The 19,361-nt window shown below is 40.4% G+C and overlaps 2 protein-coding genes and 1 long non-coding RNA gene across 3 annotated transcripts in view; 1 reads left to right on the top strand and 2 right to left on the bottom strand.

Moving 5' to 3' along the window:
- Positions 1–3,967, top strand: part of LOC130554158 (NACHT, LRR and PYD domains-containing protein 3-like) — an 81,944-nt gene extending 77,977 nt beyond the window's left edge. Inside the window, exons 9-11 of the mRNA XM_057333628.1 lie at positions 2,407–2,580; positions 2,790–2,963; positions 3,076–3,967. Of these exons, the coding sequence (XP_057189611.1) occupies positions 2,407–2,580; positions 2,790–2,963; positions 3,076–3,088 (361 nt within the window). The 3' untranslated portion in view covers positions 3,089–3,967. The remainder of the gene's footprint in view (positions 1–2,406; positions 2,581–2,789; positions 2,964–3,075) is intronic.
- A 4,256-nt stretch (positions 3,968–8,223) lies between these two features.
- Positions 8,224–10,766, bottom strand: LOC130554234 (RING finger protein 212B-like). The gene is made up of 13 exons (XM_057333746.1): positions 10,724–10,766; positions 10,443–10,549; positions 10,266–10,327; positions 9,943–10,017; positions 9,397–9,503; positions 9,255–9,315; positions 9,132–9,160; positions 9,002–9,045; positions 8,895–8,919; positions 8,741–8,789; positions 8,562–8,622; positions 8,413–8,443; positions 8,224–8,312 (listed from the first exon to the last, which is right to left on the bottom strand). Exons 2-13 carry the CDS (start codon positions 10,540–10,542, stop codon positions 8,237–8,239), a joined length of 720 nt encoding a protein of 239 aa, XP_057189729.1. The 5' UTR covers positions 10,543–10,549; positions 10,724–10,766; the 3' UTR covers positions 8,224–8,236.
- A 7,092-nt stretch (positions 10,767–17,858) lies between these two features.
- LOC130554257 (uncharacterized) lies at positions 17,859–19,141 on the bottom strand. The gene is made up of 3 exons (XR_008962954.1): positions 19,045–19,141; positions 18,882–18,968; positions 17,859–18,526 (listed from the first exon to the last, which is right to left on the bottom strand). It is a non-coding gene; the product is annotated as an uncharacterized LOC130554257 (long non-coding RNA).
- Positions 19,142–19,361: the final 220 nt, after the last annotated feature.

The following is a 19,361-nucleotide window of genomic DNA, read 5'->3' as shown; positions in this document are numbered from 1 at the left end:
GGGGCAGACGTTGTGGATACGTCTTGCCCGCACTGCGGGCGGTTGTCGATTCAGACGTTGCGTCAAGGGTGGCTGTGTTCCCACGGGACTCAGCCACCACCTCGTCTGCTCCCCGTTCCGTGACGGCAGGACTACGGCCCTGCCGCCCGCTACAGCAAGCAGCGAGGGTGATATGAGGATCACTGTGAGCGATAATCCGCCAGCCACTGGCTCACGGACTGTTCGCACCTCGTCTCGCTCGTCTGACCGTTCCCCAGGAGACGGTCCCACCGTCTTGTTCCTCAACCACGTATTCGGACACGATGTGTGATGATGAGATGTCTCTTGCAGCATCGGGGGGGTGACGTACTGCCATCCGACTCCCGACGATTCCTCGGGCTCCCTCCTTCGGGGGGTTGAGCCCAGGAAGAAGCGGACGTCGAAATGTCAGCCATGCTTTCCCGGGCCGCTGTGGGCGTTGGGTTACAGTGCCCGCCCACTGCCTCTCCCAGCGCTCGTGGCTGGCTACATGGTGCCCGCCCCCAGTGCCGTGTTTACCGGAGGTGCATGAGGAACTTAGTAAGACCTGGAACGCCCCCTTTCCGGCATGTTCACGTCAAACAGAGTTCTGTCACCCTCTCTGCCCTCGAGGGTGAGACAGCTAGAGGATACGTCGATGTCCCCCAGGTGGAGTATGCCGCCGCGGTGCACTCGTGCCCGCAGGCGGCGGCCACCTGGAGGGTCGACCTAGACTCCCGTCCTAAGCAGGTGGGGTCTCGGCATCTCTGGTGCCGAGAGCTTACATTTGCGGCGGACCAAGCTGCCTCCTCTCTCCGCGCTATGGCTCCTGCCAGGCCAAGGCGTTGAGAGAGCTCCACGAGGGTAAGACCGTCGCTTATGCAGGAACTCCGCGCCGCCACTGACCTCGCTCTACGGGCAACCAAGGTGACCGTGCGGGCCCTGGGTCGGGCGATGTCCACACTTGTGGTCCATGAGAGACACCTCTGGCCGAACCTTGCACAGATGAGTAACGCCGAGAAGGTCCGCTTTCTCGACGCACCCATCTCGCAAGGGGGGGGGGGCTGTTTGGTGATACTGTTGACCCGCAGTTCTCGACAGTAAAGAAGCAGACAGAGGATATCAAGCATATCCTCCCGCGCCGTGACTCGGACGCCGAGTCCCATGCACCGTCTGCTTCCCAGCAGCCCTGGTCCTCTTCGACGCCCTCCGACTCTGGCGCCCCCCACTCAGGCGGCCCTCCGGAAGGTACATCGAGGAGGAGACCATCGCCCTGTCAGCAGCCGCGGCAAAAGCAGCGGCCCTCATGGGAAGACACCGAGGAGATCGAGAATACCATCGGGCCCGACCCCACCCATTCCACACTGGTTGGTCGATCCGGGACGGTTCCTGCCCTGCCCCTGTTGTGGAAAAATATCAGTCTTGTAGTTCAAAAAATCTCTCAGACAAAGAAGGTCCGGGTGTCAAGGAGTTAACTTTATATGCTCGAGCCAAACAAAGTGAGATGTTCCAAGTCATCTAAAAACCAAGTGTTTTCAGTCTACAGTTATAGTGAAACTTCTGAAAGGTGGTCCTTTCTAAAACCAATCAAGTAGATTCCCGTTATCTCTTATTTCTATTAACCAATTGTTGATTTTCTGCCACCAATATATCCCAGGCAACAAGGTGCGTATTTATTCGTGGTAGGCTGGCTATTACCTAATTTTTTTAATATATTTTTATATATCCTCACCCACCACAATTATGTAATGGTCATCATGACCTGTTTCCCCTTCTTCACCTCCTGTGGTAAAACTGTGGCCTTGCTCAATGTAGATTATAGTCATAGTCATAGTAACGGGGCGGAACATGCCCAGATTTGGTCATACTGTAGGGTTGGGGCCGGAAAAAGTCCCCAGATTTCATAAACACTGCCAGACATGAAAAACACAGCTGTGCAGGGTGCTTTTCAGAATCTCATACAAATGTGTTTAAAACGAAGAGCAATACATAGTGAATAATGATCAAAAACATAAAGACAGATCAAAAACATAAAGACATATCATGAAATTCCTTAGAAATTACTATGAGACACTTTTACCAAAAACATACTGTTATAAATCTTTAAACAAATAACCTGAATATTATATTAAGCTATTCTTGGTATTATTCTAAAAACGACATTATATAAAATGCACTGTAACCCACTGCTTCGTGGGGCTTATTGCTTTTATAAAACGGTTATTCCATATGCTTAGCAAGGTTTCATAAAATAAAGTAAATAAAATGATATTTAGGCTATGTGGTGCGGTCAGCCGTTATATATTGAGGTATTTTATAACGGCTTAGAACTCCGCTCAGGAAATCAGAATCAAGGACCAGAACTGACCGTTTTATAATTTATCTCATTTAATTGTCTTCTCTCTTCAGTCTGTTTAAGTGCAGTATTGGATCTGAAGGTTGTGTTGCTCTGGCGTCAGTTCTCAGATCAAACTCCTCAAGTCTGACACAACTGGATCTGAGTCACAATAAACTGCAGGATTCAGGAGTGAAGCTGCTCTCTGATGGACTGAAGAATACAAACTGTAAACTGAAGACACTGAAGTAAGAAAATCATTAAAGCAATACAGTTAAACATGTGTTTGTAAATTGAATAGAGTTCACATAAAAGCCCATGAAGTCATCTCTCTTACACTGTAAAAGATGCTTTCAATTGTAACTCATTTATATATACTGCTCATAATAGTCACAACCGTTTCATTATAATTCATGACTTTATTTGCTGTGACTGTGAGTTTTTCTTCTCTCTTCAGTCTGCGTAACTGCAGTATTGGATCTGAAGGTTGTGTTGCTCTGACTTCAGCTCTGAGATCAAACCCCTCACATCTGACACAACTGGATCTGAGATGTAATAATCCAGGAGATTCAGGAGTGAAGTTGCTCTCTGATCTACTGAAGGATCCACACTGTCAACTACACAAACTACTGTGAGTTATACTTGTGTGTATTTGGATTTGTGGATTAAATAATTCTGAAATGTCTAAAGATAATGAATGCGATGAGTGTATTTTAATATCTGATCTCTCTGATGTTTTACAGTATTGAGTCTTGATGGTAACGATCATCTACACACCGTGGTGTGGCTACAAGGCCAATAAGCAGTCTGATCACAGCACGCATCACAGTTCGTATTGTTCTCGGACGGGCAAATCTATGCTGAGAAACAATGTCTGTTCACTGAACTTTTTACAAAGAAACACAATATTATCAGGCCTAGTGCCATGAGGGGAAAAGGGAAAATTCCCCCCTTCAGATCTGATTTGTGCAGACCAGAGCATATTGCTTTCTGTTGCCAGGCAGGGGCGGATGAACCATATGGGCAATTGGGCGAGTGCCCCGGGGCACCAAGACTTTAGGGGCACCAAATAAACCAGCAATACAAAATATATATTTTTTATAAATGTACATAAGAACTTGTTTTTAAGACTTAAGTCACACATCTGAGCTAAATAGGCGTGGCACCGTGTTCGGGAATACCCCCCACTTTCAGATAAAAATGCTTCTGTCCCCCGCACTTTTTCGACACACCTCCGCCAACATTCTCGCCCGTGTTATCTGGTTTGTTACATAAACTGTGTCTCGTTTCGTAAGGCTGCGTCCTTGTGTCCTCCGGAGGTCTCTTCCTCTAAAGCAGGGGTGTCAAACGTACGGCCCCCGGGCCGAATACGGCCCCATAAGACGTCCAATACGGCCCACGGGATGATTTGAAAAATAATACAAATATGAAATAAAAGTTTATTATTATTTTTTACTTTTTATTAAATAAAGTTTATGGCTAGTTTTTCGCTGCCATATTATGTTTGGTTTTATTCCTTTTTTATTTTATCATTGATCATTTAATTGGGCTTCTGCCGGAACCCCTAACAAGCATGCGCATTCTAAAGCGGCGCCTAAATTTCGAAAACATACGGCTAAATTGCGCGGCAAGGATTCGTGATTTTAAAAATGTCCAAAAAAAGAAAAATTGATCTGGAAGGGCGGATGTTTCAGGAGAAATGGAAGGAGACGTATTTCTTCTGTGAGGTCAACGGCAGACCGGTATGTTTAATCTGCTCACAAGCCGTGGCTGTGCAAAAAGAGTACAATATTAAACGGCACTATGAGATACACGCAGAGAAATATGATAAATACACTGGACAGCTCCGAACAGAAAAAGTAAATAATTTAGCTTTAGCTTTGAAAAAAAAGCAATCAATGTTCACAAAAAGAACAGGGACGGATGAAGCTGTAAAGGCCAGCTATTTGATTGCTAACGAAATCGCAGCGGCGTCAAAGCCGTTTTCAGAGGGAGAATTTGTCAAGAAGTGTATGGTAAAGGCGGCGGAGCTTGTGTGTCCTGAGAAAAAACAGGCATTTGCCAGTATTAGCTTGTCAAGAAATACTGTGGCTGAAAGAATTGAGGACCTTGCAGGAGACCTGAACCGTCAGCTGAAAGACAAAGTTAAGTCATTCATTGCTTTCTCTATAGCACTCGATGAGAGTACTGATATTAACGACGTAGCTCAGCTGGGGTTATTTATTCGTGGAGTTGATGGATCTTTGAACATCACTGAAGAATTTGTCGAGCTGGTTCCGATGACAGACAGGACTACTTCCAACGACATTTACTCCAGCCTCATTGGTGCTCTGGATAGACTGGAGGTTGATTGGAGTCGCGCTGTTAGTGTGGCAACGGATGGCGCTCCATGCATGGTCGGGAAAAAGGCAGGCGTGGTAACAAAATTAAAAGAGAAAATTCAAAAAGAGAACCCAACCCAGGAATTCTGGAATTTTCATTGTATATTACACCAGGAAGCTTTGTGTGGCAAAACCCTAAAAATGGACAATATTATGGATGTGGTAATAAAAACGGTCAATTTCATCAGAGCAAAGGGGCTCAACCATCGGCAATTTGAGGCCTTTTTATCTGAAAAAACTATTTCTCACAGTCTACCCTACCACACCGAAGTTCGCTGGTTGAGCAGGGGAGCCGTACTCAAACGTTTCTTTCAACTGCGCGCAGAAATCAGTCAGTTCATGAAAGACAAGGGAAAACCTGTGACTGCGCTGGATGAACCCCAGTGGGTTCGTGATCTTGCTTTTATGGTGGACGTAACTGAGCACTTAAATGTGCTCAATACTAAGATTCAAGGCCGCAACAAAGTCGTGACCGAATATTACGATTGCATTCGCGCATTTGAGATGAAACTAGATCTGTGGGCGACGCAGCTTTCCCAAGGCAACCCAGCTCATTTTCCCACTTTAAAATCTGTGCACACCGCTCACGACAAAGACAACATGGACAAATACAAAGAAAAAATTCTTGGTCTGCAGAATGAATTTCAGCATCGTTTCCAGGTCTTCAGTGAACTTGAGAAGGAATTCTCTCTCTTCCGTTCACCGTTTACTGCGAGCGCAACAGATGTACCGGAGGAACTCCAACTGGAACTAATCGAACTGCAGTGCAACACATCTTTGAAAGACAAATTCGCAACGGTCACTGTGGATATATTTTACCAACACCTCGGACCGACGTTCCCCAAAATGACAGGTTTTGCGTCTAAAATTCTCAGCATGTTCGGGACTACATACCTCTGTGAGCAGGCATTTTCGGTAATGAACATTAACAAGTCCAACCTGCGCTCTCGACTCACACACAGACATCTAAATGACATTATGAGAGTGGCAACTGCTCAAAAACTGGTTGCTGATGTGGATGCACTGGTTGAAGAGAAGAGATGTCAGGTGTCAGGAAGGAGGAATTAAAATCATGCGTCTGCTTTATGAAGTCAAACTTAATGCATTACAGATGCGATCTATATATTTTTCTTTGTTAAAGGAAATTTCTAGTATATATTTAATGTTCATATCTAAAGTGAAGTTGTACTACTGTACTACTGAGTTGTTAAATATGTTAAGGCAGTTTTTCTAGTTAGTGACTTATATTGTATAGCTTGTATGGTTCATATTTAATGTAACGCGTCTGTACACAAATAGAGTCTGTTGCATTTTTTCTTATTTTGTCATTACTAGTTTAAAAAGTATCTGACAAAAAATATTCATATTTAAAGGAAAGGGTTTTGATTGCCTTTACTTAAACAACATTTTATTTTTTTCAAAGAGGAATAAGAGTGTTATTGAACAGTTCTGAGGATTTATTAAATGCACCTTTTACAGAACAGTATTTTCTATTTTTTTGCTCATTAATTTGTAATTTGGTGCAATATGGTTTAAGAAAGGTGATTCGGCCCGCACATTGTCACTTTTCTTTCCATCCGGCCCTTACCCTAAAATGAGTTTGACACCCCTGCTCTAAAGGATGCGCTATACAGAGAATCCTCAATTTAGAATTAAACGAGACGTCCTTCGTAGGACATACTGGCAGAAAAGGAAACAGGAAGCACCACGTTGCTATGACAACACGTTGCACTCACACCTGTCAAATTAATTCAAATGATTTCTACATGATTTTAAGAGGTAAAAAGTTGGTTACTTTCTACCCTAAACAATGCCAAAAGAGTTAAACAAATATAAAACATTTTGCCTTACTGTTTTAAACGTTTAAAATCACTAAACACTTGTAAACCTGTTTACTACATATGCTGCTAAGATTAAAAAACCTGACACAAATTGTAAACTGTTCACATTTAAACACCACATATTTGCTTGAATGTGCAGCTGTGGCCGTTTATTCAAATAACAGACGTTGGCCGACGCAAAGAATTGTGGGTTATCTCTAGCATTGAAGGATACACCTCACGTGTCCTCCAAATTCTGGTGAAAGTAGGTCGCATTAGAAGGGTGCATACGGAGTGTCCTACCTGCTTTTATGAAACGAGACAGCCTCGGTGACGTAGCAGGCTTCAAATGAGACCTCCGCAGGACGCAGCCTTCCGAAACGAGACACAGCTATAGATTTGAGTGGAGTAACATTCAGCCAATCACAAGTGAGTGTTATGAGGCCAGTCGTCTTTCGTGTACACTTTAATCTTCAAACAGATGGAAGCGGGAACGGTGCAGAGCGCATTGTTGTATAGCGACGACTGAAAATGCGGGGATTAGCACTGGTTAATAAAGGTATATATATACATGGCATGCGTCAGAGATAAGATGTTATAGTGCCGATAATGTATGCTAATAGTACGTGGAGGTAAGGGCACTATTTAAGGTCCAAACTGAAAGTGAAGAACGGTGTCATCACTATAGCAATCAGTTCATATGTGTCCTTTTTAGTGGAGTACACTTTTATCGCAGTACTTATGTGATCGTTAGGAGTCTGTAAGAAGAATAGACACATACTGTGCTTAAAAAGAGCGTTTGAACAGCTGTATGTGCAATGAAACCCGTCTGTTACGTGCGTCTCTCTAGCAGTTAAAATAGTAATGATAACGTTTCATGTTATGTTTATAAATAATCTTGCTATACATTGTAATCTGGTGAATGCCACTTTGGTGAATTAAAGTCCTGAAAATCTGTACATGGTTCTTTGTCCCCCTATAATGTGAATACATACATGCAAACTATACATAGGTTATATATATATATGTGTCCCTGTACATCCACTTTGTGGCATGCACAACATTTACAGCTGTTAAAAAATGGTTAGTGATTTATTTTCACTACATCAAAACAAGAAATGTAAGATTACAACAGAAAGCAGGTTCCCCTTAACTACAGTCGGCCTACTTGATGAAAATACTTGAGTTGTTTTTGTGTTCTATTCTACAAAAGTGTCATGTTCATGTGTAATTCTTGTAAAATAGTATATTGTAAATTGCCGAGTTTCATTCTTATAAAATCTTTGAATATATAAATATTTGAATGAGTGGATTCTTGCGTGTGGTTGGATGGGGGGGCACCATGAGGTCTTAATATGCCTCTGTTGCCAGGAGCTTTACCCAAACCACAGAAGCACGATGAAGTCAGAAGTGAAGTGGACAGTGAGAGACGGTGTACTGCTCTTCATCTTTCTGTTCACAATGTTTGTTTCTCTTTTGTTTGAAAATAAACGTGAATGAAACTCACTTCCATTACATCTTGTACCTTTTTCACATCCTTAGTGTAACTGTGACACGAAAAAGTAAATTTATATTTTTAATACCAGCAATTAATTTTTCACTTATTTGCAATTCAATATCCACTTTTAACTGTAAATTACATTTTTTAACTGTAAGTAAATAATCTAATGATTTTCTAAGAATAAGCTACAAATAAATGATGTTTATGGCCGTGGTGACTGGAGTGAAGGTCTAGTCAAAAACTGGAACTGAAAGTTGTTTGGGGTTGTATGTTGGGACCTATACAAATTGCAGATGAAAGGTAAAATTGCTTACCGTGAAGCTTCTATTTTCAGACATCGGAACATGTATCATTTTTTATTTTCTGACAAAAAGTCACCTTGTGGGGGTGTGAACTGAACTGGGTGTCCCTTAAGATAAGAGGAGAACATCAGCGTAAACCATGAGATCGTCAATATGAATAACTGTTCATAAATGTATACTTTATGATAGCAAAACAATAGGTTATAAAATCTGTACTTGACTTACTGACAGTCTGTTCATGTATTGAACTCATGCTTGACACAGAGATGGATGAACCTGTGGGAGTCTAAGACATAAATAAAATGTGCACCACACAGTCACAAAAAGATTGCGATTATTTTATTACAGTTCAATAACTGACAAACAACTGGAAAACTAAGAGTATAGTAGAGAAATCAACTCACTGTCATGCCAAGTCTGGAATGTCTAAATCTCTCCAAAGTGTCACCCGAACTTGTGTGCCGATCAAAGATAAGGAAAGAGTTCCACATGTTATAATGTTTGGGGGAGAGCAGGTATACTAAATAAACATGGTTAAGATTCTACAATACAATCTACCTGAGAGCTCTAGAGCGCGGTGTGACTGTGGGAAGTAAAAACACAACACATGAAGTCTTTGAGTTTAATAAGTGCAGTTTATTTCTCAAGTTACGAAGCTTTAGTACCTGGTGATGTCACAGCCACCGGAAGAGTCATCCTTGGAGTACCTCTATATATGGAAAAAGACCTGAATTCTGTGCAATATTCAACAATATTATGGCCACACATATGATCGTAGACAATAATCTGTATTACCCATTAATCTGAAACCTCCCAGGAGATGTCTGTGTGGGGGCAAAAACACATGAACATTGAAATAAAATGTAAGTTAAAAGTCCAGAGCGAATACATCTCCAAAAGTAAACTGATATTTCTCACCCTCCTTTGAGAAAGAGGTTTCTTGAGCTCTTCATTCTCTCTTTTCAGCTCAGACACTTGCCTTTAATAAAACACAAATAGATCAAAATGCAGTTTTGAAGTACGATGAAACTATTTCAGATATTCATCAAGGAATGAGCACCTGTAGAGCTGATCATTGACTTCTTTAAGCCTTCGCTCCAGCTCCGCAGACTGGCTTCTATAGAAAGCTATGACACGTTCCTTCTGCCTTTTCTGAAAAACAGCAACCTGAAACACGTCTGAACTTTCAATAGGCAGAACTGTGTTTGCTTAGGGCTTGATGTCAGTGTGGCATTCGATCGTTTCATGTCGTCAAGAAAAACAAATAGAGGTGTTATTCAATATAACGTCGATTATAAATGAATGGTAAGAAAGTACATTTAATAAGTAAGGGATAATGTACAGGCAGCCGGTTGTTATCGCAGAAATAAGCATTTAGGTTTAATCATTTGTAAATATAACGTCATATATGTTATTAAAAGAAAGATTTATATTTAATTAGTCCAAAAAAACCTATCAAGATGATTTGCTGCATCCGGGTTACTGTGTTATTAGTTTTGAGGGGTTGTTATCTGGGAATAACGAACCTGCAGATGTCGCGACTGGCCAATCAGAATCGAGCATTCCAACGAGCCGTGTAATAAGTGGCTGATAAAATGACGGATACCTGTGCGATGTGTTCCAGTCGAGTCTGCAGGAGTTTCACCGGATCTGTGAAAAACATCTTTTCCTGAGGTTTCATCTTCACAAAAATGAAAGGAATGTGCAGGCAACAAAAAAAGAGACGAGAAGGAAAAAGCGGATAAATTAAGAAAACGTTCACTCAGGCTGTCAGCTGTTGTGCAGATTTGCAAACGATTGTCCTTTTTCACAGCAGGGCAGGTGTGACAGAGCAACTCTGTCCAGACATCACACATGAACTCAATAACTCTCAATGTTTGATTGTGATGTTCTGCTGCAGATGCAGTTTCTCACTTTAGTTTCACTCACCTGCTCGGATATTGTCAGGTAGTTACAGTTGGCATGACACACTCTGCACTGACCACTGAACTCTGTAAGACAAACATACACGACGATGTTTTCACGAGGCATTGTTACCTGGCTAAAGAAGGTAGTAAATAAAAGTGAAATCACATGTAGTAATCCCGAAGTAAATCCCGCACTCACTTGTGTTCATGCAGTCCTGACAAAATATATGACCACAGCTGGACACTACAAATGGTTTTCCTCCTCTCAGAAAACAGTTATTACAGTGAAACCAATCCATGTCGTCTCTGAATGACCAACAAAACAACCCGGGTTCTCATATGTAACGTTACCTCAGAAAAGCTTTGTTATTATAATCATCGTGTAAGGTGAATATCGCGTGTTAAGTGTAGTTCTGACAAAATCGTTTAACTTGGTATATTTGTCTGAACGAGTTAGCTGTAGTCCACAGGGTGACGTACCGAAATTCATGCGACGCAAGTCCTGTCAGAACACCGGCTTCGACTCGAGTGAGCAGATGTGTCATTGAATCAAGTCTCCAGTAGAGGTCGCCAAAGCCTTACGATACTACTGCTGTCTTTTGACTGCTTCATACATGTACTTAGCATACGAGGTTGTTTATAAAAGTATTAATATTTAAATCATTTAAAGTAGTCTATTACTTTACAAATAGCTACATATACTTTAATCAAGACAAAAAATAAGTGGAGTAAAAAATTGTCAAAACAAACTTGTGTAGTGAAACTCAATTTACATTCAATCCATTTATGATGACATCATGTGGGGTAATCCAGACACAAGACACAAAAGAAAAGAAAAAACAGTTAGGCTAGATGACTAACTTGTAAGACAGTTAATTCTAAGCGGTTTGTGCAACCGGCCCCAGATTTCACATCATCTTTGTTTTCTTAACCAAACTAAATATGTCTTACAGAAGTATTATTGTGATGTTTGAGTAAAACTATCATTCCAGTTGAAAAGCCGACAGCTAAAGGAAACACTTAACACCACACTGCGTGTGTAACATTATGTTTGAGCTCTTTTAAGGCTCCTCCTCCTTTACAGGCAACAGATGAAAGTGAAACTATTACAGCAGCAGACATTTTACTGGGAGAAAAATATCTGTTTTTATTAAAGATAAGAAGAATACCGTGAGTATCATACATTTATTCAGTAGATTCAATTGACTGTTTAACTTAATGTACATCACGTTTATTGGTTAAGAACTTTCTAAGAAATGTGTGTTATACTTGGAATCAGGAAGTGTGTGTCTTCTATAGTGACTGTGTGATTCCACTTCATCGCTCTGCTTTTGGACTTTCTTCCTTCTTAGTGAAAGCTCTTACCAATTAAGAAAATTACTATTGATTTGTTTAAATTAAAATTGAAATCTTATTTAAAATTAACACAATTTTGTGACTATTGATTAGATTTTTTTCTCTCTCTTGCTCTGATGGGATGTGTATAAGTAACTATATTATATTGCTCTAGTGTTTTGTATGTATGTGTGTTTTAAATATATGTTTACCTGCCGAGGCACTGCGGATGGAAATTAAATTCGGTACAATGCATAATATGGAAACATGAATGTTATAATTGTACATGGTCCCTTTCAAATGAACTTAAATAATAATAATAGTTTTATAAACTAAAATAGTAATAGGTGACTTGTTTGCTGTTTTTATTGTGAAAACACAACATATACTGTATAAGTGAAAGTGGAATTGTTCATTGCAGTCCTGCACCATTTTGTGGCAACAGAATAAAGTCGACAGTAGGTCAGTCCATGTTAGAAATTAAAGCACAATAGGGCAGTTCAACAATAATCTGAGACACTTCACTGTTTAAAAGAAGAAATGTGCATCTTATACATTATATACGACTGATTTAAAGTGTCTAACACACAGTATTTTTATTGCAGGAACAATGAGTCTCTACAGAAAGCCTAAAAGGTGAGATGATTAAAAGATTTGAATAAACAAATATTGTCCTTTTTAACTGTAATTGAAAAATGTGTTACATCTGTATTTGGTTTGTCTGATATGTAGCTGTCAAAGTTAATACTGAAAACAACTCTGTGATCTAGGATTAATAGCTTCATGCAAAGTAATTCATAACAAATTAATATTGGTTTGTGTGGGGTTGCTTTGGTTTACTTTATTGTATGCAGTGTTGGGTGTAACTAGTCACTAAGTAATTAGTTACTGTAATTTAATTACTTTTCACTTGAAAAAGTAAAGTAAGGGATTACTCAGATTTTTTCTGTAATTTAATTACAGTTACTTTTGATGTACTGTAATTAAACTAAATACTTTGTGTAATATATGTGTGTGTAATAGTGGAATTGACATCAAAATTCAAAGTCTAACTTTAAAATCCGTGTTTAATGTATAATTCTCACATTTGTAATACTTTGGTCAGTTAATAAAAGTACTTTATGTAGTTTAATATTATTTATTTGAATGAATTAAAAGAGCCCTTTCATGCCTATCTTTGAATCACTTAACTAATCAGGGTTGATGTAGGATATAGAAAGTAATTAGTAATAAGTAACTAAAAACTTTTTGGAGAGAGTAATTTGTACAGTAATCTAATTACACTATTGAATATGTAATTAGTAACTAGTTACTTTTTCAGAGTAACTTACCCAACACTGATTGTACGTTTGATTCAATTCTCTTTAGATAAGCAGGGTACATATCTCACTATAGCACAGAGGAGGAATGAAATTTTATGTCACTTGCAGAGTGATTTTAGCAGGTTGGACTACAGACAGCTTTTGTTTTCTTGCTTCAAACGGGGACTCATGAGATTTGAGCAAAACTGTTTAAAATATATATTTCATGTGCGCAATTTAGTGGTCCTTATAAACATGTTGAACTATAATAGTTTATCTCAGCAGAAATAACTTCTACCTTTATTATCTGAGCCTGCATGAGAAATAACTTTTGTTCATATATCCTATATTTATTCTAATATACTATAGTAATTTATCACATTACTGATACATTGCAGAAACTCATGACATAAATGTTGTTTTAGTTTGACTGGTGGAGGATCTCCTGAATCCAGCTGTGTGTCCATGAGGAGTGATGGATCAATGGGTGACCCACCTAAGTTTAGTTCAGGAGACTGTTGTGATGCAGATGTGAGGTGAGGACAGTCTGATGTCCAGGCACGTGCAGGGGGGGGGTTGGGTGCGGAGGGTGCAAGGCAAAAAATATATATTTTTTGTAATAAAAGGCCATTTTGTGAAACCCAGCTCAATCTAACTATTAGTTAAATTAATGAATAATAATTTAACCCTAAATAAATCACTCCCGTGATGACCTTTCACCTGATGACCTCATCTGGGAGGACTCCTCACGTTCAGACGCCTTCAATAGATTAGCGCATTTCCAGGATCTACATACTGTTCGCGGCTGCCGGTAAGTGGTGTTTTCAGGGGAGCGGTGTGCTTGTTTACTTCTTAGTGTATTTATTATTATTATAACTAAGTAGTAGTATTTCACAAGAACGCCGCGAAGAGAGCATGCGGCTGTTGTGTGTGTAGCCTGCTCTGAACTGACGTGACGTTAGCTGCAGCTAATGTTACTTCTACACACAGCGATATAAACAAAGGTGCTTGTTCACTTCTTGAATCGATGTTTGCTGTTTGGGGGAGAAAAGTTTCACGGGCGTCGAGGGATCAGGTCTTTTTATATTGTTTGACTAAAACTATTAACACTTTGAAGTATTATTATTATTTACAGTATCACTGTAACACTGGTAAAACAGGCTTAGGCCATGTTCAGACATTACTTCTTTTTTAACAAGAAAAAGTTGACAAAGGCGCTTTTTTAGTAAAAAAATACAAATATCAGCAGAACGCCATGACTTCGGAGGCAGCCCAGAGAAACAGAGCGTAACAGAAGTCTATTTGAATTAGAAACAGAGTTCGTCTTGCAATAACTAATCGCATATTTAAAAACTACATTACTTATTTCTCGCTAGAAATGCCATCAGAAGTTGCTGAAAGTGAAAATAAGACTTACATTTATACAAAACTATGCTCCAATGGGCGTTTCGGCCGCCATTTTATTTTTTCGCGATTGAGCCTTCTCGACCAATCACGTTCCTCGCATGTTGTTATGGAAACGACAGGTCTCTATCATTGGTTTGCTGTGAAAAGGGAGCTTGACGTTGGGCGTTTTTTTTTCAGAAAAGTTGAACTTTTTTCAACCTCTAAAGACGCTCTGAGCTGCAGAAAGAGACGCCGGCGCTGGTGTTTGAAAAAGCGCTCAGCACTTTTTTGGAAAACACGGTTTATTACATAGGATTATAATGTAAAACAGACGCTAGCAGCTTCAAAAAAGAAGTCAAGTCTGAACATGGCCTTATTCTGATTTTCTCATCCTCCGATTTATACTTATCAACGCTTTTTTATTATCATTATCAGAATAATATTTTTAATATGACAAAACTATTTTTTCTACAACATCCCCAGCAGCCCCCTCAACATTAGCTAAGATATTTGGAAGAATGTCAGTAACTAGACAGATCCATCCCCCATTGACTCCCATAGTATTTATTTTCCCTATACCATGGCAGTAAATGGGGGATGAGATCTGTTTGGTTACTGACATTCTTCCAAATATCTTTTGTTGTGTTCAACAGAACAAAAACATGTACACAGGTTTGGAATAATCTGAGGGTGAGTAAATGATGAAAGAATTTTCATTTTTGGGTGAACTATACCTTTTTTTTGGACAGGTTTTAGGACAACTTTATTCACTTAAGTTTATAATCCCAGCATCATGGCATTTGCTGCTTTATCAATTACAGAAGCATCCGTATTGATATCACGTACACGGCAAGGAATGCATCGCAATATACACTATTGCTGTATTGATGTTTTGAGCACAGCCATATTTAAAGCCTTGTTCCATGTGCCCCTTTTATACTTTGAGCACCTGCCCCTTTAAAGGTCTCTGCACGGCCCTGCTGATGTCTGTCAAACTACTGAGAAACACATGTTTACATTTACTTTATTATATGTTTGAATGTAAGCACAAGTTGTTAAATTACAGAAACACAACAGATGGATCAAAGGACTCAATTTTTCAGGTAAGATACTTTTTAGCTTCTTTTGCTTTTGCAATTAGGCCTAATTTGTTTCAGTTGTAGTTCTCATTCCTTTACTGATTCTGTTCGTTATCATCAGTTGTCTTCAATAATCAAACAATCATTACTCAATCACTTAAGTATCCAATTAACACTGATTCAGTGTTACTTTTAACACCCTGCTGGGGATTCCCATATAAACCCCAGTAGTGTTTAATTTAACATCACAAATTTTGCTGCGATACAGTAATGTTCATGCAAAATCTCAATAAAACTTTGTTTTATTGTTTATACATTATAAACATTGTTTATAATGATAGTGTCATGAAATACAGTGGAAGAACCCAATTGCAGGCGGGGTTGAAGGGGTTAACAACAGACTTTATTTACACAAAAAACACAAAACAAAAACCCACGAGGGGGTGTAAACAAGACAAGATAATAATAAGGGTAAACAGGGACGAAAACTAACTAAACACTAAACTAGAAACATACACTAGACATAGACTAAACTTAACACTTACTATGACAGGGGAAGACGGCAACAAGAGGCAGAGGCAATACGGGAAACATCAGGACATGAAACGCATACAAACAGAACTCAGACCGAACATACGTAATCCACGAGCAACAAGACAATGAAACATGAGGACTATTTAAAGGGTAGACAAAAGAAGGATAATTAACGAGGGCAGGTGGGGAACATTAGACACGGCAGGAGAGCAATACATGAGACAAGAGGGGCGGGGCCAATGACAAGACACTGGAGAGAACGCATATTATTGTCAAAAGGACAATAATATGTTTCTCTCCACACCTAATCAAAGACTTTGTCATGGCTGTGCCTCAAGACAAGGAAATCCAAGACTAGGTGAGGCAGAACCATGACAGAAGCCCCCCTTTAATGAGCACCTCCAGGTGCTCACCAAGGGGTAGACAGACGAGACAAGGCGGACTGGGTGACAGACAAGACAAGGCAATACAGTGAAAACATGATCAATGGTAAACATGACAATACGATGACAGGACTAGGATGGGATAATAAAAACAATAAACATGGGAGGGGGGGTGGGGTCAGACAAGGGCTTGTGGGGGGAACAGTCCTAGTCCCCGGCTGCGCTCGAGGGCACAAAGTCCTGGGGGACTTGGGGGAGAAAGTCCTGGGGGGAACTGCCGACTGGAATGTCGGCGGGACAAGGCTGGGGACCGGCTGGAAGGCCGGCTGGACAGGGCTTGACGCCGGCAGGACCACCGGACTGGACGCCGGCAGGACCACCGGACTGGACGCCGGCTGGATCACAGGACTGGACGCCGGCTGGATCACAGGACAGGACACAGGACTGGACACAGGACAGGACACAGGACAGGACACCGGCCGCACCGGACTGGACGCCGGCTGCTGCACCGGACCGGACGCTCCTCCCTGACGTCTCTCCCTCCTTCTCCGCACCACTGGGTCCGTGGCCAACTTTGGCTGAACCGTGGGGACCGGAGAAAGTTCTGCGTCGGAGGAGACCGCAGACGTCATCCCCGAATCTCTCCTCCCCCACTCACCACGGGCGCCGCCAGGAGGACCGGGAGCCATGGAGCTCGAGCCAGAGGGTACTGAGTCCTCCCGGGTAACGGCAGCCAGGACGAGGTCTTCCGGTAAACTCAACCGCGGGGCGGAAGTTCCAACTGGAACCTCACCCCCGGGAGTGTCCCGGTTGGCCACGTACCTGACCATATCCGCAAACCCTAGGGGACCCAGCAGCCTCTTCTCTGACGGCGTGAGGTGCCGAGTGAGGCAGCAGTCAAAACTCACTTTTAACTCTGCCTCACTGAACTCGGTTTCCTCAGCCACCGCCGAGAATGCTCTGGCGAACTCCCGGCTCCCGTAACTCCCCTGACGGAACCCAAGCAGCAAGTGGGCTTGGCGAGAACGTAGGGATGACACTGCATTGTCCATTTTTGCTGCCTGCTGGGTTCAAGCTGGCTCGTGGATTCTGTCATGCCTGCCTGCAATTGGGTTCTCTTTCACGCCAGCCGTGATAGATAGTGTAAAAGGTAGCAGTTATCGGTTTAAGTGTGTAATGAATGCTCATCGTTGATTTTTTGTTTATAGTTTTGTTTTATTTATCTGTTTCATGAAATGGGTCTTATTAATGTAGAAAAAACTGTTTAACTTTGAGCTTGTGGTCTCTCATTTAGATTTATATGAGGCCAAGAACAAATATATTTTCCCCCGCTGTGAATCCATCTGAATAAATCTCTCTGTGTTTGAACAATGTTTTCAGGAGCTTGAGCACAAACTCATCTCTCTGATGAAGAAAGAGCTGAAGATCTTCAAGAGTCTACTGAGTCCAGATTACCCATCATGCTCTGAGAGAGAAGAGGAGGATGATGAAGATCAGATCAGAGTCAGAGAGATGTTTCTGAAGATCACACTGAACGTCCTGAAGAAGATGAAACAGACAGACCTCGCTGACAAACTACAGACCAGTAAGATTGTGCACCGAATGCACACATTTTCACATACAACCACATCTTCTAACAAAACGACCTGTTGTTATATGAAAATAAAAAGCATTTTGTTTATCTCACATACAAATACCATTCAAGACCTTTATACTGCATACAGTGGCTATGGTTTCTAATATCACACAGGAGCATGATATTTACTATATTTACTATAAACATAACCCTCACACAAACCCACAGCACTGACATTATTAAATCTGAAGAACATGATCTCTCTCTTCCTCTGGCGTGTCGTGAAAAGGTGCTTTTACAGACACTTTACTGCAGCACAGCAGCGATATAAAAGTATTTTTTACAAGACTCATACTCACAGAAAACAATCATATCAATCATAACTTGCTTGAATATTTCATTTGACATAAATGTTGTCTTCTGATTCAACCAGATTCCATAAAAGTTAATAAAAAGATTGTGAAAAGATCCCTGATACATGTCATACACGTGTCTCCAGCCAATGAACTGAATCAACAGTAAATCAATGCAGTGGTGATTATAACAGAAAACATGTGGCTATTAAAAAAGAAAGATGATCAAGCATTTACTGTGATGTACATGAAGGTTTGACTATTGCTGTCTTTTTCTCCTCTGTTTGTTTTATTTTATCTGAGCATAAGTCACATCATTCGATCCAGAAGAAATATCTGAAACAACAAATGAATGTAAAAAATTATTAAATACTGAGATTCTGTTTATTCAGTTTAGAGTACACAGTGTTGCCACTTTCACTCTTATTCCCTAAAACTGACAATATGTTAAGAAACCCCATTAAAAACAATTCCAGCTCTGAGGAGTGCTGTCTAACTGTCAGTTACTCAATATGAACTAATATGAACTTCTTGTTTAGCAGCGTTGTACTATGAAAGCATCTGAAATAAGCAATCAGAAATCTTATTCCAAGTAATACAATTAAAACAACAGAGAGCTACAATAAAAAAAAACAATCGTGAATAATATACATAAAAACATTTTGAATATCTCTGATGATTTTTGCTTTACCGTTCTTCTCTTTCTTTTTCTTCACTTCTTTCTTAGGTTTCAGTTCAATGTCAGCATAGGTGACATCAGCTGCTCCACTCACATGATCTACAATAAAGAATAAAGACACGATTAAGACTTTTATCCTCTCAGTGTTTCATTTAACTCTTCTGGTTCTTTCTACCTTTGCTCTTCGGTTTCTTTTTCTTGGTGTCGACCTGTGAATACAGCACATCACTGGTATTGCTCACAGTCACTGCTAAAGAAACATGATTTCACCATTAAAACCTTTAAAACTATTTCACTGTCATGAGATGAAAAACATTAAATGACATCATTATGTTACCTGTGCTTGAGTTTTTATTATCTGCTGCATCAACCGAGTCATAAATATGAGCATNTGATGGGAATTATGATTCATTTGAGTGATTCGTTCTTTTTCAGTTCGTTCACCAAAATGATTCGTTCAGATTCGTTCACTGATTCGTTCAGTGACCATTT

Source organism: Triplophysa rosa, linkage group LG5 (genome assembly GCF_024868665.1).
Source record: "Triplophysa rosa linkage group LG5, Trosa_1v2, whole genome shotgun sequence".
In the NCBI taxonomy this organism is placed as follows: Eukaryota; Metazoa; Chordata; class Actinopteri; order Cypriniformes; family Nemacheilidae; genus Triplophysa; species Triplophysa rosa.
Note: the sequence above shows the minus strand (reverse complement) of the source record. Positions and strands in the feature narration are given on the sequence as shown.